This window comes from Haemorhous mexicanus, unplaced genomic scaffold, assembly GCF_027477595.1.
Source record: "Haemorhous mexicanus isolate bHaeMex1 unplaced genomic scaffold, bHaeMex1.pri scaffold_124_ctg1, whole genome shotgun sequence".
Lineage (NCBI taxonomy): Eukaryota > Metazoa > Chordata > Aves > Passeriformes > Fringillidae > Haemorhous > Haemorhous mexicanus.
Window position 1 is genome coordinate 28962 of NW_026775996.1, and position 21519 is coordinate 50480.

Here is a 21519-nt window from a genome sequence, read left to right on the forward strand (position 1 = left end):
TGCTGCGTTTGGCACAGAAATAGACGCCGGAATCCTCGTCCCGGAGGTCGGTCATGGTCAGCGTCACCGAGCTCTGCCCGTTGTCCCTGGAAATCGTGAACCGACCCTGGAGCGACGGCGCATAGTGGGTGCTGTCACCGCTGTTGATACTCGCGATGTATTCCAGCGTTTTCCCAGATTTCTGTCGGATCCAGAACATTCCAAATCTCCCGAAATCGAACCCGGACCCTCGGCAGAGGAGGCGCAGGGACCCCCCGGGGGGCTGGAGGTCCCCCCCGCACTCCAGCAGGGTCACGGCCGCCCGGAGCCCTGCGGGAACAAGGGGACATGGGGATGGGAAACCTGATTGGTTGAGCACCTCAAATTGGGTGTGGCCACTTTGAAAAAACGGCGGGACACACCTGGACGGAGGCTGATGAGCTCCAAGGGTCCCAATGTGGGGCCCAGAGTCAGGGCTGGGGTCAGGGGCTGAGCTGTTCCCATCCCCATGTCCCCCTGTCCCCGCAGGGCTCCGGGCGGCCGTGACCCTGCTGGAGTGCGGGGGGGACCTCCAGCCCCCCGGGGGGTCCCTGACCTTGCTGTGCCGCGTCTCCGGGTTCGATGTCGGCGGTTTCCTCATGTTCTGGATCCGCCAGAGCCCCGGGCAGGGGCTGGAATACGTCGGGAGCATCAGGAAGGAAGGCTGGAGCTCCGCGTGCGCGCCGTCGGTGCAGGGCCGGGTCAGGATCTCCAGGGAGAGCGGGCAGAGCTCGGTGACGCTGACCATGACCGACCTGCGGGACGAGGATTCCGGATCCTATTTCTGTGCCCGCTCTGGCTGTACTGGTGGTGCCTATAACGCTGGCTGTATTGGTGGTGCCGGCCATGGCCCCATCCCACCCAGCAGCAGCAGCACCGTGACCATCTGTGTCCCTGGCACAGAAATAATCACGGCCCCTCCCCCACACCCAAACCTTCACTGCTTTCCCCAAACTCCCCTGGTTTGGTCCCAAATCTCCACCACAGCTTTCCTCTACCCTAAGTGCCCTGAACCCTGCAATTAACCCTAATCCATTCATTAATTAATTGGAACCCTTGTCCTGAGTGTTCTGCACTGATTGCCCAATTAATATTTTGTTAACGACCCCCAAAACCCCCCGGGACCCAACCCCGGCACATCCCGGCCACGGCCTCGAGCTCCCTCCGGCTCCTGGTCATGCTGGCCCTACCCGGTCAGTCCCGCCCCTTTTTCCACCTGGCCATGCCCACTCTGAGGCCCTCGACCAATCAGGTTTCCCATCCCCATCTGCCCCTGTCCCCGCAGGGCTCCGGGCGGCCGTGACCCTGCTGGAGTGCGGGGGGGACCTCCAGCCCCCCGGGGGGTCCCTGCGCCTCCTCTGCCGAGGGACCGGCTTCGATTTCGGGAGTTTTGGGATGGGCTGGTATCGCCAGAGACCCGGGCAGGGGCTGGAATTCGTCGCACAGATCAGCAGCAGTGGTGGTGGCACCGACTACGCGCCGTCGCTGAAGGGCCGGTTCACGATCTCCAGGGACAACGGGCAGAGCTCGGTGACGCTGACCATGACCGACCTCCGGGACGAGGATTCCGGATCCTATTTCTGTGCCAAAGGTGCTGTGGCTGGTTGGGGTGCTGCTGCTGCTGGTCTTAGTGCCGTCCTCAACCCCATCCCCGAGCCCCCCCTGCCCCAGACCCCAGACCCTTCCCCCACACCCCCAGCCCACCCCCAGCCCGTGACCATTGATCCCAACCTTGCTCTGCCTTGGCCCCAGCTCTCACCCGCCCAGCCCAAACCACAACTCCTGACCCCAAATCTCCTCTTTCTGCCCCAAACTTTGCCCTGAAGGTCGGGATTTGAGGCCCAGGGTCCCGCTTTGGGGACAAAGGTCGGGGATTGGTGCCAGCGGTGGCAGCTTTGGGGCAGCAGCGCAGATTTGGGCAGGGCTGGTCGAGTTCCAGGCCGGGGATCCTGGCAGAGGGGCCGGGTCCAGCCCAGGAGCCAAAACGGCCCCGAGAGGGCCCCGAGCTGAGCTTTGGGGCCAGGAGCTGGGAATTTGGGTCAGAGCCAGAGCAGGGCTGGGACACGGGGACAGGAACGGGGTCAGGGGTGGGGGTTGGGGAAGGGTCTGGAAGTCTGGGTCATGTGGGGTCACAGGGAGAGGGACGGGGTCACGACTCTAAGCACCAGCTTCAGCATGGGAACCAGCAGCACCCTTGGCACAGAAATAGACGGCGGAATCCTCGTCCCGGAGGTCGGTCATGGTCAGCGTCACCGAGCTCTGCCCGTTGTCCCTGGAGACGCTGACGCGGCCCTTGACTAAATTTGTGCGGTAGTAATTGGAACCAGTCTTGTTGACTTGAACGAGGTATTCCAGCCCCTGTCCTGGTCTCTGGCGATACCAGCTTATCCAGAAATCCCCAAAAGTGAACCCGGCCCCTCGGCAGAGGAGGCGCAGGGACCCCCCGGGGGGCTGGAGGTCCCCCCCGCACTCCAGCAGGGTCACGGCCACCCGGAGCCCTGCGGGGACAAGGGGAGATGGGGGTGGGAACAGCTCAGCCCCTGACCCAACCCTGACTCTAGGCCCCACATTGGGACCCTTGGAGTTCATCAGCCTCTGCCCAGGTGGGTCCCGCCCCTTTTTCCAGCTGGCAATGTCCACTTTGAGGATCTCAACCTATCACGTTCCCACCCCCATGTCCCCCTGTCCCCGCAGGGCTCCGGGCGGCTGTGACCCTGCTGGAGTGCGGGGGGGACCTCCAGCCCCCCGGGGGGTCCCTGCGCCTCCTCTGCCGAGGGTCCGGGTTCAGCATTGGGTACTACGACATGTTCTGGATCCGCCAGAGACCCGGGCAGGGGCTGGAGTGGCTCGCAGGGATCTGGAGCAGTGGCAGCACCGCGTATGCGCCGTCAGTCAAGGGCCGGTTCACGATCTCCAGGGACAACGGGCAGAGCTCGGTGACGCTGACCATGACCGACCTGCGGGACGAGGATTCCGGATCCTATTTCTGTGCCAAAGCTCCTGATTCTGGTGTTTTTGCTGTTGCTGTTCCTGCTGGTGGTGACGCCGGTGGTGCTGGCCATGGCATTTCTGGCCCAGCCCCATCCCTGGGTCCCCACCTGTCCCCAAACCCCGGATCCTCCCCCCAGTCCCACCTGAATTCGTGTCCCCAGCCCCGGGCCCAGCGCTGACCTTCAGTGCACGCTCTGGGCAGGATCCACGGCCGAGGGTGCCGGGTTGGGGCCGGAGAGGTGAAAGAGAAACGGAGAAATGGCCAAGGGCTGGGCCAGGGGTGGGGTCTGGGGGAGGGGCTGGGATCTGGGGACACCTGGGGACCAGGAGAGAAGGGGCGGGGCCAAACCCTGGATTACCTCACCATAGGCACCAGCAGCACCAGCCCAGTCAGCAAAACCGCCGGCGCGTCTGGCACAGAAATGGGATCCGGAATGTTCTACCTGGAGGTTGGTCACGGCCAGCTCGGCCAATCAGGGGCCGCGGAGCGGCGCAGGTGTGGGTCAAATGGTCAAAAAGGGAACAACATCGATAGCTGGGGCAAGAGTGGCGGGATTTGGGAAAAAATGGCCAAGATTTGAGGACAATGGTTGGGATTTTGGGGAATGGTCGGAGATTTCGGGTACTTTGAGTTCCCAGGGGTGGCGCCTTGGGGCCTCGACCAAAAGCAGCAACATAAGCAGCAGCACCAGAACTGGAACCACAGCCACCATCAACACATTTGGCACAGAAATAGGATCCGGAATCCTCGTCCCGGAGGTCGGTCATGGTCAGCGTCACCGAGCTCTGCCCGTTGTCCCTGGAGATCGTGACCCGGCCCTGCACTGACGGCGCGTACGCGGTGCTGCCATCACTCTTAATCCCCGCGACGTATTCCAGCCCCTGCCCGGGTCTCTGGCGGATCCAGCCCATCCCAAATTGGCCGAAATCGAACCCGGCCCCTCGGCAGAGGAGGCGCAGGGACCCCCCGGGGGGCTGGAGGTCCCCCCCACACTCCAGCAGGGTCCTGACCCCTTGTCCCAACCTTGAGCTGCTTTTGCCCCAAATCCCCACTCCTGGCCCCAAATCAGGGCCGGTCCCACCCTGAGCTCAGCCTCGTCCCTCAAACCCCAACCAAGACCCCAAACCTGTCCAGTTTTACCCCAAAATTTTAGTGCTGGCCCCGAGTCAACGCCACCGACCCAAATCCGGCCCCGTGGCCTCACATCGGGGCTTTTGACCCAAAATTGGAATTCCTGACCCCTCACCTCAACTTTGGGGTTAAATCCTGACATTTCGGTGACATTTAGAGATCGAGGGCACTGAGGGTGGCCCAGAGGTGACATTGGGGGTGGAGCCAGGTCAGAGCTGGGACACGGGGACAGGAGGGGACAGGGGGACCGGGACGGGGTCAAAACGATCAGCAGCAGTGCCCCAAAAATTATCAGCAGATTTGGCACAGAAATAGGATCCGGAATCCTCGTCCCGCAGGTCGGTCAGGGTCAGCGTCACCGAGCTCTGCCCGTTGTCCCTGGAGATCCTGACCCTGCCCTTGAGTGATGGCGGGTAGAAGGTTCTGGAACCATCTCTGTGGATCCCTGCGAGCCATTCCAGACCCTGCCCGGGTCTCTGGCGGATCCAGAACATTCCATTGCTCCCAAAACTGAACCCGGCCCCTCGGCAGAGGAGGCGCAGGGACCCCCCGGGGGGCTGGAGGTCCCCCCCGCACTCCAGCAGGGTCACGGCCGCCCGGAGCCCTGCGGGGACAAGGGCAGATGGGGGATGGGAACAGCTCAGCCCCTGACCCCAACCCTGACTCTGGGCCCCACATTGGGACCCTTGGAGTTCATCAGCCTCCGCACGGGTGGGTCCCGCCCCTTTTTCCAGGTTGCCACACCCACGCTGCGGCTCTCGACCAATCAGGTTCCCCATCCCCATGTCCCCCTGTCCCCGCAGGGCTCCGGGCGGCCGTGACCCTGCTGGAGTGCGGGGGGGACCTCCAGCCCCCCGGGGGGTCCCTGCGCCTCCTCTGCCGAGGGGCCGGGTTCGATTTCGGGAGTTTTGGGATGGGCTGGTATCGCCAGAGACCCGGGCAGGGGCTGGAGTGGCTCGCAGGGATACATGACGATAGTACCGGAACCTTCTACGCGCCATCGCTCCAGGGCCGGGTCACGATCTCCAGGGACAACGGGCAGAGCTCGGTGACGCTGACCATGACCGACCTCCGGGACGAGGATTCCGGATCCTATTTCTGTGCCAAATCTGCTGGTGCTGGTTGGGGTGCTGCTGGTGCTGGTTATATTGGCCATGATGGTGCTGTCCCCCACCCCCATCTCCAAGCCCCCCCATCCCCATTCCCCAGCCCCTTCCCCCAGACCCCACCCCTGACCCCGTTCCTGCCCCTCTGTCCCAGCCCTGCTCTGGCTCTGTCACCAACTCCAGCTCTTGGCTCCCAGTCCCAACCAAGGTCCCCAAACCTGGGAGCAAATGGTCGAGATTTGGGAAAAATGGGCCGGATTTGGGTCCGTGGCTGTGCCTCAGTTCCAGCACTGAAATCTTGGGGTAAAACTGGGCAAGTTTGGGGCCATGGTTGGGGTTGGAGGGACGAGGCTGAGCTCAGGGTGGGACCGGCCCTGATTTGGGGCCAGGAGAGGAGATTTGGGGCAAAAGCAGCTCAAGGTTGGAACAAGGGGTCAGGACACTGCTGGAGTGCGGGGGGGACCTCCAGCCCCCCGGGGGGTCCCTGCGCCTCCTCTGCCCAGGGGCTGGGTTCGATTTCGGGAGTTTTGGACTGAGTTGGTATCGATAGAGACCCGGGCAGGGGCTGGAGTGGCTCGCAGGGATCTGGAGCAGTGGCAGCACCAACTACGCGCCGTCGCTCAAGGGCCGGGTCACGATCTGCAGGGACAACGGGCAGAGCTCGGTGACGCTGACCATGACCGACCTCCGGGACGAGGATTCCGGATCCTATTTCTGTGCCATACACGCTTATTCCCGTAATGCTGACACGGTTGATGGTATTGGCCCCGCCCCCTTGCTGTCCCCCGCTGTCCCCAAGTCCCTCCCCAGGCCCTGCCCTGGCCCATCTCTCGCCCCCTGGGCTGGTCAATCTCTCCATGGATGCCCCAGGCCAGGGGTTCGAGTCCCTCTGGGTGAATTTCCTGCTGGCCCCGAGCAGGGGAGGGGCTGGGCTGGAGGGGGAGGGCCCTGCCCGGACACCTGGACCCCATTCCTGACCCTCTGTCCCAGACTGGTTCTGCCCCAATGTCACTTCAGGGCCACGCTCAGTGCCCTCGTTCCCAGCTATTACAGACACGGCCAACGTTTGGGGCCCAAGGCGGAGGTGAGGGGTCAGGAACTCAAATTTGGGGCTAAAAGTCCTGAAGTGGGGCCATGAGCACCAGCATCATCACCAGCAGCACCAGCACGTTTGGCACAGAAATAGGATCCGGAATCCTCGTCCCGGAGGTCGGTCATGGTCAGCGTCACCGAGCTCTGCCCGTTGTCCCTGGAGATCCTGACCCGGCCCTGGAGCGACGGCGCGTAGAAGGTGCTGGAACCACCGCTGTGGGTCCCTGCGACCCATTCCAGCCCCTGCCCGGGTCTCTGTCGATACCAGCCCATCCCAAAACTCCCGAAATCAAACCCAGATGCTCGGCAGAGGAGGCGCAGGGACCCCCCGGGGGGCTGGAGGTCCCCCCCGCACTCCAGCAGGGTCACGGCCGCCCGGAGCCCTGCGGGGACAAGGGGACATGGGAATCAGAAACCTGATTGGTTGAGGGCCTCAAAGTGGGCGTGGCCAGCTGGAAAAAGGGGCGGGGCCCACCTGTGCGGAGGCTGATGAACTCCAAGGGTCCCAATGTGGGGCCCAGAGTCAGGGCTGGGGTCAGGGGCTGAGCTGTTCCCATCCCCATCTGCCCCTGTCCCCGCAGGGCTCCGGGCGGCCGTGACCCTGCTGGAGTGCGGGGGGGACCTCCAGCCCCCCGGGGGGTCCCTGCGCCTCCTCTGCCGAGGGGCCGGGTTCACTTTTGGGGATTTCTGGATAAGCTGGTATCGCCAGAGACCAGGACAGGGGCTGGAATACCTCGTTCAAGTCAACAAGACTGGTTCCAATTACTACCGCACAAATTTAGTCAAGGGCCGGGTCAGGATCTCCAGGGACAACGGGCAGAGCTCGGTGACGCTGACCATGACCGACCTCCGGGACGAGGATTCCGGATCCTATTTCTGTGCCAAGGGTGCTGCTGGTTCCCATGCTGAAGCTGGTGCTTAGAGTCGTGACCCCGTCCCTCTCCCTGTGACCCCACATGACCCAGATTTCCAGACCCTTCCCCTGACCCCACCCCTGACCCCGTTCCTGTCCCCGTGTCCCAGCCCTGCTCTGGCTCTGACCCAAATTCCCAGCTCCTGGCCCCAAAGCTCAGCTCGGGGCCCTCTCGGGGCCATTTTGGCTCCTGGGCTGGACCCGGCCCCTCTGCCAGGATCCCCGGCCTGGAACTCGACCAGCCCTGCCCAAATCTGCGCTGCTGCCCCAAAGCTGCCACCGCTGGCACCAATCCCCGACCTTTGTCCCCAAAGCGGGACCCTGGGCCTCAAATCCCGACCTTCAGGGCAAAGTTTGGGGCAGAAAGAGGAGATTTGGGGTCAGGAGTTGTGGTTTGGGCTGGGCGGGTGAGAGCTGGGGCCAAGGCAGAGCAAGGTTGGGATCAATGGTGACGGGCTGGGGGTGGGCTGGGGGTGTGGGGGAAGGGTCTGGGTCTGGGGCAGGGGGGGACTCGGGGATGGGGTTGAGGACGGCACTAAGACCAGCATAAGCACCCCAACCAGCACCAGCAGATCTGGCACAGAAATAGGATCCGGAATCCTCGTCCTGGAGGTCGGTCATGGTCAGCCTCACCGAGCTCTGCCCGTTGTCCCTGGAGATCGTGACCCGGCCCTGGAGCGACGGCGCGTAGTCGGTGCTGGCACCACTGCTGTAGATCCCTGCGAGCCACTCCAGCCCCTGCCCGGGTCTCTGGCGGATCCATTGCATGCTAAAACTCCCAAAATTGAACCCGGCCCCTCGGCAGAGGAGGCGCAGGGACCCCCCGGGGGGCTGGAGGTCCCCCCCGCACTCCAGCAGGGTCACGGCCGCCTGGAGCCCTGCGGGGACAAGGGCAGATGGGGATGGCAAACCTGATTGGTCGAGGGCCTCAAAGTGGGCGTGGTCAGCTGGAAAAAGGGGCGAGCCCACCTGGGTGGAGGCTGATGAACTCCAAGGATCCCAATGTGGGGCCCAGAGTCAGGTTTGGGGTCAGGGGCTGAGCTGTTCCCATCCCCATCTGCCCTTGTCCCCGCAGGGCTCCGGGCGGCCGTGACCCTGCTGGAGTGCGGGGGGGACCTCCAGCCCCCCGGGGGGTCCCTGCGCCTCCTCTGCCGAGGGGCTGGGTTCGATTTTGGCAGTTTTGGAATGTTCTGGATCCGCCAGAAATCTGGGAAAACGCTGGAATATGTCGCCAGTATCAACAGTGGTGACAGCACCCACTACGCGCCGTCGGTGCAGGGCCGGTTCACGATCTCCAGGGACAACGGGCAGAGCTCGGTGACGCTGACCATGACCGACCTCCGGGACGAGGATTCCGGCGTCTATTTCTGTGCCAAACGCAGCACTGATTATTATGGTGCTGCTGGTCCTGCTCGTATTGGCAGCAATTCTGGCAGTGGCCTCACCACCCAATGGTGGTCACCCAATTTCTCCATTCCTCAAAGATCCTGCCCCAAATCCCAGCCCTTCCCCTCCGATCCCGGCCATTTCCCCCACACTCCGCCCCTGCTGCCCCAGCCCTGCGTTCCCCCCAGTTCTGACCATTTCTCCCCAGCCTCGCCCTTCCCCTCGGTCCCAGCTGGGAGCGGGGATCAGCCCAGGGCAGCACAGCCAGCTGTGGCTGCAGCTGGCGCTCTGCCGGCCCCTCCAGGAGCTGGGCTGCCCTCGCTCACACCCAGCTGTTCCAAGGGACCAAATCCAGGAACTTTCTCTTTCCTTTTCCGGGCCCCAGCAGCGGCCGGGGAGGAAGTGGGGGGAGGCTGCGGAGCCCCGACCTCGCGGCGTCGGCTCCTCCCTCCCACCGGGGACCTCTCGTCCTCCTGCCCGGCCTCCAGCTCCGGGAGCTGCTCCTCGGGTTGGGGCTGGAATCCTCTCGCTGAGCTCGGCACATTGTGACCGCCGTGATGATGATGGGGGTGCCCCAAGGCCCCACGCCTGGCTCCCCAAATGTCCCAAAATCCCCAAATCCACCCCAAATCCCACCCCCTGCATTCGTTTCTTGACCTTCCCCCCAGTCTCCGCCATCGCTGCCCCAATTCTCGACTTTTCCCCCAATTTTTGCCCATTTCACCCCAATCTCCCCCAGCTCCCCCAGCCCTGATTGGAGGAGGCCAGAACTGGGGCTGGGGGTGAAGGTTTGGGGCCAGTGGTTGAGTTTGGGGCAGGAGCAGGCGAGGGTTTGGGGTCAGTGCTGGCCCTTGGGGCCGATGGGGACAGAGGATTCCGAGCTGAGTCCATGGGGGAGGTTTGGGGCATGGTCTGGGCTCTGGGGACATTTGGGATCCCAAGAGCAAAGGCAGGGCCGAAACCAACGTCAGTACCATAAGCTTCGTAATTGCAACCAGCAAAAGAACATTTCCCGCAGAAATAGGATCCGGAATCCTCGTCCCGGAGGTCGGTCATGGTCAGCGTCACCGAGCTCTGCCCGTTGTCCCTGGAGATCCTGAACCGGCCCCTTGAGCGACGGCGCGTACGCGGCGCTGCCACTTCTGTCAATCCCCGCGAGCCACTCCAGCCCCTGCCCGGGTCTCTGGCGGATCCACTGTGCACCAAAACTCCCGAAATCGAACCCGGCCCCTCGGCAGAGGAGGCGCAGGGACCCCCCGGGGGGCTGGAGGTCCCCCCCGCACTCCAGCAGGGTCACGGCCGCCCGGAGCCCTGCGGGGACAGGGGGACATGGGGATGACAAACCTGATTGGTTGAGGGCCTCAAAGTGGGTGTGGCCAGCTGGAAAAAGGGGCGGGACCCACCTGGGAGGGCCAGCAGGGCCAGGAGCTGGAGGGAGCTCGAGGCCGTGGCCGGGATGTGCCGGGGTTGGGGTCCCAGGGGGTTTTGGGGGTTGTTAACGAGATATTAATTGGGCAATTAATGAAGAATGCTCAGGACAAGGGTTCCAATTAATTAATGAATGGATTGGGGTTAATTGCGCGATTTGATGCAACTTTGAGTACAGTGAAGCTCTGGTGGGGATTTGGGACCAAACCAGGGGAGTTTGGGGAATGCAGTGAAGGTTTGGGGATGGGGGAGGGGCCGTGACCCTGCTGGAGTGCGGGGGGGGACCTCCAGCCCCCCGGGGGGTCCCTGCGCCTCCTCTGCCGAGGGGCCGGGTTCGATTTCGGGAATTTTGAAATGGATTGGGTCCGCCAGAGACCCGGGCAGGGCCTGGAGTGGGTCGGGAGCATCAACACTGGTGGCAGCAGCTGGTACGCGCCATCGCTCAAGGGCCGGGTCACGATCTCCAGGGACAACGGGCAGAGCTCGGTGACGCTGACCATGACCGACCTGAGGGACGAGGATTCCGGATCCTATTTCTGTGCCAAAACCACTGTTACTGGAAATGTTCATCCTGGTTATGGAATTGGCCCCCTCCCCATCCCTGCGTCCCCCCCTGTCCCCATGGCCCAGACCCTTCCCCAAACCCCGGCCCCTGACCCCATTCCTGTCCCCGTGTCCCAGCTCTGAAATGGTTCTGCCCCAAATTCTCGGCTCCTGGACACAAACTTTACCCAAACCTTGACCCTTGGCACGAAATCGCCATTTTGTAGAAAGTTTTGGGGCAGAAAGAGGAGATTTGGGGTCAGGAGTTGTGGTTTGGGCTGGGCGGGTGAGAGCTGGGGCCAAGGCAGAGCAAGGTTGGGATCAATGGTCACGGGCCGGGGGTGGGCTGGGGCTGTGGGGGAAGGGTCTGGGGTCTGGGGCAGGGGGGGACTCGGGGATGGGGGTGGGGACTGCACTAAGACCAGCAGGAGCAGCAGCATCCCAACCAGCCACAGCACCCTTGGCACAGAAATAGGATCCGGAATCCTCGTCCCGGAGGTCGGTCATGGTCAGCGTCACCGAGCTCTGCCCATCGTCCCTGGAGATCGTGACCCGGCCCTTGACCGACGGCGCGTAGTCGGTGCTGCCAAGGATGTCAATCCCCGCGAGCCACTCCAGCCCCTGCCCGGGTCTCTGGCGGATCCAGAACATTCCAAAACTCCCGAAATCGAACCCAGACCCTCGGCAGAGGAGGCGCAGGGACCCCCCGGGGGGCTGGAGGTCCCCCCCGCACTCCAGCAGGGTCACGGCCGCCCGGAGCCCTGCGGGGAGAGGGGGACATGGGGATGGGAAACCTGATTGGTCGAGAGCCGCAGAGTGGGCGTGGCCATCAGGAAAAAGGGGCGGGACTGACCAGGTAGGGCCAGCAGGGCCAGGAGCCGGAGGGAGCTCGAGGCCGTGGCCGGGATGTGCCGGGGTTGGGGTCCCAGGGGTTTTGGGGGTCGTTAATGAGATATTAATTTGGCAATCAATGAAGAATGCTCAGGACAAGGGTTCCAATTAATTAATGAATGGATTGGGGTAATTGTGCGATTTGATGCAACTTTGAGTACAGTGAAGCTCTGGTGGGGATTTGGGACCAAACCAGGGGAGTTTGGGGAAAGCAGTGAAGGTTTGGGGATGGCGGAGGGGCCGTGACCCTGCTGGAGTGCGGGGGGAACCTCCAGCCCCCCGGGGGGTCCCTGCGCCTCCTCTGCCGAGGGGCCGGGTTCGATTTTGGGGGTTATGGAATGTTCTGGATCCGCCAGAGACCCGGGCAGGGGCTGGAGTGGGTCGCAGGGATCTGGAGCAGTGGCAGCACCGACTACGCGCCATCGGTGCAGGGCCGGGTCACGATCTCCAGGGACAGCGGGCAGAGCTCGGTGACGCTGACCATGACCGACCTCCGGGACGAGGATTCCGGATCCTATTTCTGTGCCAAACACGCTTATTCCCGTAATGCTGACACTGCTGACGGTATTGGCCCCGCCCCCATGGTGTCCCCAGCTGTCCCCAAGTCCCTCCCCAGGCCTTTCCCTGGCCCATCTCTCTCCCCCGGGCTGCTCAACTTCTCCACTGTTGTCCTGGGCCAGGTCTTTGAGTCCCCCTGGGGGAATTTCTCACTGGCCTTGAGCAGGGGAGGGGCTGGGCTGGAGGGGGAGGGCCCTTTCCGGACACCTGGACCCCATTCCTGACCCTCTGTCCCTGTCCCCGACTGGTTCTGCCCCCAATGTCACCTCAGGGCCACGCTCAGTGCCCTCGTTCCCAGCTATTACAGACACGGCCAACGTTTGGGGCCCAAGGCGGAGGTGAGGGGTCAGGAACTCAAATTTGGGGCTACAAGTCCTGAAGTGGGGCCATGAGCACCAGCATCATCACCAGCAGCACCAGCACGCTTGGCACAGAAATAGACGCCGGAATCCTCGTCCCGGAGGTCGGTCATGGTCAGCGTCACCGAGCTCTGCCCGTTGTCCCTGGAGATCCTGACCCGACCCTTGAGCGACGGCGGGTAGAAGGTGCTGGAACCACCGCTGTAGATCCCAGCGAGCCACTCCAGCCCCTGCCCGGGTCTCTGGCGGATCCACAACATCCCAAAACTCCCGAAATCAAACCCAGATGCTCGGCAGAGGAGGCGCAGGGACCCCCCGGGGGGCTGGAGGTCCCCCCCGCACTCCAGCAGGGTCACGGCCGCCCGGAGCCCTGCGGGAACAAGGGGACATGGGAATCAGAAACCTGATTGGTTGAGGGCCTCAAAGTGGGCGTTGCCAGCTGGAAAAAGGGGCGGGGCCCACCTGTGCGGAGGCTGATGAACTCCAAGGGTCCCAATGTGGGGCCCAGAGTCAGGGCTGGGGTCAGGGGCTGAGCTGTTCCCATCCCCATCTGCCCTTGTCCCCGCAGGGCTCCGGGCGGCCGTGACCCTGCTGGAGTGCGGGGGGGACCTCCAGCCCCCCGGGGGGTCCCTGCGCCTCCTCTGCCGAGGGGCTGGGTTCGATTTTGGGGGTTATGGAATGTTCTGGATCCGCCAGAGACCCGGGCAGGGGCTGGAGTGGCTCGGGGGAATCACCACCATTGGCAGCACCTTCTACGCGCCCTCAGTGCAGGGCCGGGTCACGATCTCCAGGGACAACGGGCAGAGCTCGGTGACGCTGACCATGACCGACCTCCGGGACGAGGATTCCGGATCCTATTTCTGTGCCAAGGGTGCTGGTGCTGGTGGTGCTTACCGTGCTGCTGCTGTTGACCAGCTACTGGGGACACCCCTGCCCCTGCTCCCCAGACCCTTCCCCTGACCCCACCCCTGACACCGTTCCTGTCCCCGTGTCCCAGCCCTGCTCTGGCTCTGACCCAAATTCCCAGCTCCTGGCCCCAAAGCTCAGCTCGGGGCCCTCTCGGGGCCATTCTGGCTCCTGGGCTGGACCCGGCCCCTCTGCCAGGATCCCCGGCCTGGAACTCGACCAGCCCTGCCCAAATCTGCGCTGCTGCCCCAAAGCTGCCACCGCTGGCACCAATCCCCGACCTTTGTCCCCAAAGCGGGAGCCTGGGCCTCAAATCCCGACCTTCAGGGCAAAGTTTGGGGCAGAAAGAGGAGATTTGGGGTCAGGAGTTGTGGTTTGGGCTGGGCGGGTGAGAGCTGGGGCCAAGGCAGAGCAAGGTTGGGATCAATGGTGACGGGCTGGGGGTGGGCTGGGGGTGTGGGGGAAGGGTCTGGGGTCTGGGGCTGGGGGGGGGACTTGGGGATGGGGGTGGGGAGAGCAAAAGCAGCGTCAATATAACCAGCAGCATAAGCACCACCAGTATTAGGGGATTTGGCACAGAAATAGGATCCGGAATCCTCGTCCCGGAGGTCGGTCATGGTCAGCGTCACCGAGCTCTGCCCGTTGTCCCTGGAGATCCTGAACCGGCCCTTGACTGAGGGCGCGTAGTCGGTGCTGCCACTTCTGCTGATACTTGCTACGTATTCCAGAACATTCCTTGGTGTCTGTCGATACCAGCCCATCCCAAATTGCCCGAAATCGAACCCGGCCCCTCGGCAGAGGAGGTGCAGGGACCCCCCGGGGGGCTGGAGGTCCCCCCCGCACTCCAGCAGGGTCACGGCCGCCCGGAGCCTCGCGGGGACAAGGGGACATGGGGATGGGAAACCTGATTGGTCGAGGGCCTCAAAGTGGGCGTGGCCAGAAGGAAAAAGAGGCGGGACACACCTGGACGGAGGCTGATGAGCTCCAAGGGTCCCAATGTGGGGCCTAGAGTCAGGGCTGGGGTCAGGGGCTGAGCTGTTCCCATCCCCATGTCCCCCTGTCCCCGCAGGGCTCCGGGCGGCCGTGACCCTGCTGGAGTGCGGGGGGGACCTCCAGCCCCCCGGGGGGTCCCTGCGCCTCCTCTGCCGAGCATCTGGGTTCAATTTCGGGAGTTTTGGGATGGGCTGGTATCGCCAGAGACCCGGGCAGGGGCTGGAATTCGTCGCACAGATCAGTGACAGTGGTGGTTACACCGACTACGCGCCGTCGCTCAAGGGCCGGGTCAGAATCTCCAGGGACAACGGGCAGAGCTCGGTGACGCTGACCATGACCGACCTGCGGGACGAGGATTCCGGATCCTATTTCTGTGCCAAAGCCTCTTGCTCTGGGTGTGTTCCTGCTGCTGGTTATGGTGACCACGCCCGCCATGGCACCGAGCTCCTGGTTTTGGCTCCCTTCCCATAACAGAGTCCCCAAACTCTCCATTTTTTCCCCAAACCTCAGACCTCGATCCCGTTCTCGACTCCCTGTCCCTTTTTGCCCCTCATGGGACCGCTGGCGCTAACGCTCAGCCCTGGGCCCCAACCCTTCACCCTCGGCTCTCAGCTCGGGCTGTGCTCCCAAAAGTGCCCAGTTCTGCCCCAAATCCCGGCCCGTTCTGGGCAGGGCCCGGATGCTGCCATCCCAGGGCTGAACCGAGGCTCCTTTCCTCCGCCCCTGCCCGCGGAGAAATCCCAACCAGAGATTTCCCCCCGCGCCGCAAACCCGCGGGAATTCACCGCCAAAACCACTGAAAATCCGGGGATTTTGGCCAAGGGTCTGCACCGGCCCCAGATCCGACACCGAACCGCTCCTCCCAGCACCGGCTCTGCGCCGGCTGGGCCAATCAGGGCCCGGGGAGCTGGGGGAGATTGGGGGGAAATGGGCAAAAATTGGGGAAAATCGGGAATTGGTCAGCTTGGGCAGGGTTTGGGGGAAATGGTGAAGATTTGAGGATCAGAGCTGGGATTTTGGGGAAGGATCTCTGGGATTTGGGGACACTGGGTGACCACGGTGGGGGCGGGGCCGCTGCCGGCGCCGTCAATAAAAACCAAATCCGCGGCCCAATGTTTGTGACGCCGGGCACAGAAATAGGACCCGGAATCCTCGGGCTGGAGGTCGGTCATGGTCAGCGTCACCGAGCCCTGCCCGTTGTCCCGGGAGATCCTGGCCCGGCCCCGCACCGACGGCGCGTAGATGGCCTGGCCTCCTTCGTGGGTGATGTGGGCGACCAAGCGCAGCCCCTGGCCGGGGCGCTGGCGGATCCAGAACATGTCGTGGTTGCCCAGGGGGAACCCGGAGCTGTTGCAGAGCAGAGTCAGGGACCCCCCGGGGGGCTGGAGGTCCCCCCCGGACTCCTGCAGGGTCACGGCCGCCCGAGCCCTGCGGGGAAAATCATCCAAATTCAGAAATGAACCAATCGGATTGGTTGGGAAAGGGAAAAGGGGGCGTGGCTTGATGGGAAAAGGGAGCGTGGCCCAACCTGCGAGGGTCAGAAGGGTCAGCAGGGTCAGGGCCATGAGGGGGGAGGGGGCCATGGCAGATGGGGATGGGAACGTGCTGCTGGTGGTTGTGGTGCTGCTGGTGCTTATAGTGACGGTGCCGGCTGTGGCCCCACTCCCCGTGATGGTCACCCAATGTCCCCAATCCCAGCGATCCTTCCCCCAAATCCCAGCCCCGTTCCTCCAATCTCGGCCACTTCCCCCAAACTCCTCCCCTGCTGACCGAGCTCTGGACTTAATTCCCAATTTTTGCCCATTTCACCCAAATCTCCCCCAGCTCCCCCAGCCCTGATTGGAGGAGGCCAGAACTGGGGCTGGGGGTGAAGGGGGTGAAGGTCTGGGGGCAATGGTTGAATTTTGGGGCAGGAGCAGGCCAGGGTTTGGGGTCAGAGGTCACCGTTGGTGCAAATGAGGGAGATTTGGGACAAGGGGTAATGGCTGAGATTTGGGGAAGGGTCTGGGTTTGGGGACAGGTGGGGACACTGAGATGGGGGCGGATCCAGCACTGGAGTCTACAAAATTAGCACCAAGATCCCAATTATCAGCGTAAGCTCGCTTGGCACAGAAATAGGATCCGGAATCCTCGTCCCGGAGGTCGGTCATGGTCAGCGTCACCGAGCTCTGCCCGTTGTCCCTGGAGATCCTGACCCTGCCCCGCACTGACGGCGCGTACGCGGTGCTGCCATCACTCTTAATCCCCACGACGTATTCCAGCCCCTGCCCGGGTCTCTGGCGCATCCAGCCCATCCCAAATTGGCCGAAATCAAACCCGGACCCTCGGCAGAGGAGGCGCAGGGACCCCCCGGGGGCTGAAGGTCCCCCCCGCACTCCAGCAGGGTCACGGCCCCTCCCCCATCCCCAAACCTTCACTGCTTTCCCCAAACTCCCCTGGTTTGGTCCCAAATCCCCACCAGAGCTTTCCTCTATCCCAAGTGCCCTAAACCCTGCAAAAAACCCCGATTCATTCATTAATAATTGGAACCCTTGTCCTGAGTGTTCTGCACTGATTGCCCAATTAATATCTCATTAACGACCCCCAAAACCCCCCGGGACCCCAACCCCGGCACATCCCGGCCACGGCCTCGAGCTCCCTCCAGCTCCTGGCCCTGCTGGCCGTACCCGGTCAGTCCCGCCCCTTTTTCCTGATGGCCACGCCCACTTTGAGGCCCTCGACCAATCAGGATTCCCATCCCCATCTGCCCTTGTCCCCGCAGGGCTCCGGGCGGCCGTGACCCTGCTGGAGTGCGGGGGGGACCTCCAGCCCCCCGGGGGGTCCCTGCGCCTCCTCTGCCGAGGGGCTGGGTTTGATTTCGGGAGTTTCTCCATGTTCTGGATCCGCCAGAGACCCGGGCAGGGGCTGGAACGGGTCGCAGGGATTAAAAACGACGGCAGTGATTCCGGCTATGCGGATTCGGTCAAGGGCCGGTTCAGGATCTCCAGAGACAACGGGCAGAGCTCGGTGACGCTGACCATGACCGACCTCCGGGACGAGGATTCAGGCGTCTATTTCTGTGCCAAACGTTATAACCAAGGCTGCTGTACTGCTGTGGAGGATTTTGACCCCGTCCCCATCACCAGTTCCTGAGCACCCCTCACCCTCGGTGCCAATCTTTGTGCCCACCCCTCAGGGTTCGGTGCCCCCCGGGCGGGGTTGGGGCCAGGGGTGCAGATTTGGGGCTGCCCCCCAGGATTTATCCCCGCCCGGGGCTCTCTGTCCCAACCCCCGCCGGGACGGGGCTGCTGGGGACGCCTCTGGAGCTGTTTGGTGTCCCACCAGGGCTGTCCCCACAGGGCTGTGACAACAGCCAGGTGCCAGCAGCCCACGGCCCCGCTGCAGTGACAGAACTCGATGTCACAGCTGGCTTTAAAAGGGCTTTGGCCAATCAGAGGAAGGAAAATCCGATGGACATGGTGGCCCGAGATCCGGCCAGCCTCGTCACTTTTGGGGGTCTTGGCTGGGACTTGGAGCTACGGCGGAGATTTGGGGCCAGGAGCTGAGATTGGGGACAGGGCCAGAGCAGGGCTGGGACACGGGGACAGGAACGGGGTCAGGGGTGGGGGATGGGGAACGGGGACGGGGGGACAGACGGACATGGGCGAGGCGCCAATACCATAGGCATCGTTATAACCAGCATAAGCAGATTTGGCACAGAAATGGGATCCGGAATCCTCGTCCCGGAGGTCGGTCATGGTCAGCGTCACCGAGCTCTGCCCGTTGTCCCTGGAGATCGTGAACCGGCCCTTGACCGACGGCGCGTAGTAGGTGCTGCCACTGCTGTAGATCCCTGCGAGCCACTCCAGCCCCTGCCCGGGTCTCTGGCGGATCCAGCTCATGGCAAAACTCCCGAAATCGAACCCAGCCCCTCGGCAGAGGAGGCGCAGGGACCCCCCGGGGGGCTGGAGGTCCCCCCCGCACTCCAGCAGGGTCACGGCCGCCCGGAGCCCTGCGGGGACAGGGGGACATGGGGATGGAACAGCTCAGCCCCTGACCCCAACCCTGACTCTGGGCCCACATTGGGACCCTTGGAGTTCATCAGCCTCCGCCTCCCTGGGGTGTCCTGCCCCTTTTTCCAGCTGGCCACACCCACTTTGAGGCCCCTGACCAATCAGGATTCCCATCCCCATCTGCCCCTGTCCCCGCAGGGCTCCGCGCGGCCGTGACCCTGCTGGAGTGCGGGGGGGACCTCCAGCCCCACGGGGGGTCCCTGCGCCTCCTCTGCCGAGGGGCTGGGTTCAGTTTTGGCAGTTTTGGCATGCAATGGATCCGCCAGAGACCCGGGCAGGGGCTGGAGTGGCTCGCAGGGATCTACAGCAGTGGCAGCACCGCGTACGCGCTGTCGGTGCAGGGCCGGGTCACGATCTCCAGGGACAACGGGCAGAGCTCGGTGACGCTGACCATGACCGACCTCCGGGACGAGGATTCCGGATCCTATTTCTGTGCCAAATCTGCTTATGCTGATTATTGGAATCCTGGTGCTAATGGTGGTGACACCAGTGTGGATCCCCACCCCCGCGCCCCCTCCTGTCCCCAGACCCCAGATCCTCTCCCCAAAGCTCAGCCCTTGACCCTTTGTCCCAAATCTCCCCATCCCCACCAATGGTGACCAATGACCCCAAACCCAACTGGTTCTGCCCCAAACCCAACTGGTTCTGCCCCAAACCCAACTGGTTCCGCCCCAAACCCACCTGGTTTTGCCCCAAAACTCCCCCGATTTCCCCCAAATCCCCACTTTGGGCTCCTGGCCGCAGCCCCTGACCCAAACCCCCCCCGCTGTCCCCCAATCTCGACCCTTTGGGCACTTTTGGGGGACCAGGCTGAGATTTGGGGCAGGAGTTGAGTTTGGGGCCAGACCCAGGGCAGGGATTGGGGCCATTGGGCGAGGTGGCTGCAAAGGGGGCAGGGCTGGGACAAGGGTCAGGGTGGGGGCGGGGAGGTTTGGGGGGAGCGTCTGGGGACAGCTGGGGACAGCTGGGGGGACAGAGCCATTGGGGCGGGGCCAATAGCACAGGCATCATGGTCATCTCCGTCAGCCCCAGCAGCCTTGGCACAGAAATAGGATCCGGAATCCTCGTCCCGGAGGTCGGTCATGGTCAGCGTCACCGAGCTCTGCCCGTTGTCCCTGGAGATCGTGACCCGGCCCTTGAGCGATGGCGGGTATCTGGTGGTGCCATCATTGTCAATCCCAGCGATGAACTCCAGCCCCTGCCCGGGTCTCTGTCGGATCCAGAACATTCCAAAACTCCCGAAATCGAATCCAGATCCTCGGCAGAGGAGGCGCAGGGACCCCCCGGGGGGCTGGAGGTCCCCCCCGCACTCCAGCAGGGTCACGGCCGCCCGGAGCCCTGCGGGGACAAGGGCAGATGGGGATGGGAACAGCTCAGCCCCTGACCCCAGCCCTGACTCTGGGCCCACATTGGGACCCTTGGAGTACATCAGCCTCCGCTCAGGTAGGCCCCGCCCCTTTTCTCAGCTGGCCACACCCACTTTGAGGCCCCTGACCAATCAGGTTTCCCACCCCCATGTCCCCTTGTCCCCGCAGGGCTCCGGGCGGCCGTGACCCTGCTGGAGTGCGGGGGGCACCTCCAGCCCCCCGGGGGGTCCCTGCGCCTCCTCTGCCGAGGGGCCGGGTTCAGTTTTGGGAGCAATGGAATGATGTGGATCCGCCAGAGACCCGGGCAGGGGCTGGAATACGTCGCTGGGATTGACAATGGTGGATACACCCGATACCCGGCATCACTCAAGGGCAGGGTCACGATCTCCAGGGACGACGGGCAGAGCTCGGTGACGCTGACCATGACCGACCTCCGGGACGAGGATTCCGGATCTTATTTCTGTGCCAAATCTGCTGATACTGGTTGTTGTGCTGATGCTGCTGGTCGTAGTGCCGTCCCAACCCCCACCTCAGTGTCCCCCTTGTCCCCACCCCCATCCCCGAGTCCGCCCCCCTGCCCCAGACCCCAGACCCTTCCCCCACACCCCCAGCCCACCCCCAGCCCGTGACCATTGATCCCAGCCTTGCTCTGCCTTGGCCCCAGCTCTCACCCCCCCAGCCCAAACCACAACTCCTGACCCCAAATCTCCTCTTTCTGCCCCAAACTTTGCCCTGAAGGTCGGGATTGGAGGCCCAGGCTCCCGCTTTGGGGACAAAGGTCGGGGATTGGTGCCAGCGGTGGCAGCTTTGGGGCAGCAGCGCAGATTTGGGCAGGGCTGGTCGAGTTCCAGGCCGGGGATCCTGGCAGAGGGGCCGGGTCCAGCCCAGGAGCCAAAATGGCCCCGAGAGGGCCCCGAGCTGAGCTTTGGGGCCAGGAGCTGGGAATTTGGGTCAGAGCCAGAGCAGAGCTGGGACACGGGGACAGGAACGGGGTCAGGGGTGGGGTCTGGGGGAGGGTCTGGGGAGCAGGGGCAGGGGTGTCCCCAGTAGCTGGTCAACAGCAGCAGCACGGTAAGCACCAGCATCAGCAGCCCTGGCACAGAAATAGGATCCGGAATCCTCGTCCCGGAGGTCGGTCATGGTCAGCGTCACCGAGCTCTGCCCGTTGTCCCTGGAGATCATGACCCGGCCCTTGAGCGACGGCGCGTAGTAGGTGCTGAAACCACCGCTGTAGATCCCTGCGAGCCAATCCAGCCCCTGCCCGGGTCTCTGGCGGATCCAGAACATTCCATAACCCCCAAAATCGAACCCGGCCCCTGGGCAGAGGAGGCGCAGGGACCCCCTGGGGGGCTGGAGGTCCCCCCCGCACTCCAGCAGGGTCACGGCCCCTCCCCCATCCCCAAACCTTCACTGCTTTCCCCAAACTCCCCTGGTTTGGTCCCAAATCCCCACCAGAGCTTCACTGTACTCAAAGTTGCATCAAATCGCGCAATTACCCCAATCCATTCATTAATTAATTGGAACCCTTGTCCTGAGCATTCTTCATTAATTGCCCAATTAATATCTCATTAACGACCCCCAAAACCCCCGGGACCCCAACCCCGGCACATCCCGGCCACGGCCTCGAGCTTCCTCCGGCTCCTGGCCCTGCTGGCCCTACCCGGTCAGTCCCGCCCCTTTTTCCTGATGGCCACTCGCACATTGAGGGCCTCGACCAATCAGGTTTGCCATCCCCATGTCCCCTTGTCCCCGCAGGGCTCCGGGCGGCCGTGACCCTGCTGGAG

The 21519-nt window shown here is 63.6% G+C and overlaps 2 protein-coding genes and 7 gene segments (V, D, J or C); 4 read left to right on the top strand and 5 right to left on the bottom strand.

Annotated features, from left to right (window-relative positions):
• Positions 1-419: 419 nt before the first annotated feature.
• On the top strand, positions 420-7276 carry LOC132322763 (Ig heavy chain V region 914-like). The segment is given in 3 exon segments: positions 420-688; positions 5851-5932; positions 7187-7276. Coding segments are annotated over 3 exon segments (411 nt in total).
• Positions 7277-7871: 595 nt separating this feature from the next.
• LOC132322786 (natural cytotoxicity triggering receptor 2-like) lies at positions 7872-9202 on the top strand. The gene is made up of 2 exons (XM_059837510.1): positions 7872-7935; positions 8301-9202. Exons 1-2 carry the CDS (start codon positions 7872-7874, stop codon positions 9185-9187), a joined length of 951 nt encoding a protein of 316 aa, XP_059693493.1. The 3' UTR covers positions 9188-9202.
• Positions 9203-9343: 141 nt separating this feature from the next.
• On the bottom strand, positions 9344-10109 carry LOC132322787 (immunoglobulin alpha-2 heavy chain-like; the record flags this gene model as incomplete). Its single annotated transcript, XM_059837511.1, is given in 2 exon segments — positions 9344-9745; positions 9747-10109. Coding segments are annotated over 2 exon segments (750 nt in total), but the record flags the coding sequence as incomplete, so codon positions are not given.
• A 50-nt stretch (positions 10110-10159) lies between these two features.
• LOC132322788 (Ig heavy chain V region 914-like) lies at positions 10160-10768 on the top strand. The segment is given in 2 exon segments: positions 10160-10181; positions 10332-10768. Coding segments are annotated over 2 exon segments (444 nt in total).
• A 169-nt stretch (positions 10769-10937) lies between these two features.
• Positions 10938-11984, bottom strand: LOC132322789 (Ig heavy chain V-III region J606-like). The segment is given in 3 exon segments: positions 10938-10961; positions 11021-11589; positions 11921-11984. Coding segments are annotated over 3 exon segments (657 nt in total).
• A 405-nt stretch (positions 11985-12389) lies between these two features.
• Positions 12390-18315, bottom strand: LOC132322768 (immunoglobulin heavy variable 3-53-like). The segment is given in 2 exon segments: positions 12390-12521; positions 18045-18315. Coding segments are annotated over 2 exon segments (270 nt in total).
• Positions 18316-18325: 10 nt separating this feature from the next.
• LOC132322790 (Ig heavy chain V region 914-like) lies at positions 18326-18880 on the top strand (the record flags this gene model as incomplete). The annotated part of the segment is given in 2 exon segments: positions 18326-18339; positions 18505-18880. Coding segments are annotated over 2 exon segments (390 nt in total), but the record flags the coding sequence as incomplete, so codon positions are not given.
• Positions 18881-18918: 38 nt separating this feature from the next.
• LOC132322791 (Ig heavy chain V region 914-like) lies at positions 18919-19714 on the bottom strand. The segment is given in 2 exon segments: positions 18919-18944; positions 19317-19714. Coding segments are annotated over 2 exon segments (306 nt in total).
• A 999-nt stretch (positions 19715-20713) lies between these two features.
• LOC132322815 (immunoglobulin heavy variable 3-53-like) lies at positions 20714-21131 on the bottom strand. The segment is given in 1 exon segment: positions 20714-21131. A coding segment is annotated over 1 exon segment (294 nt).
• Positions 21132-21519: the final 388 nt, after the last annotated feature.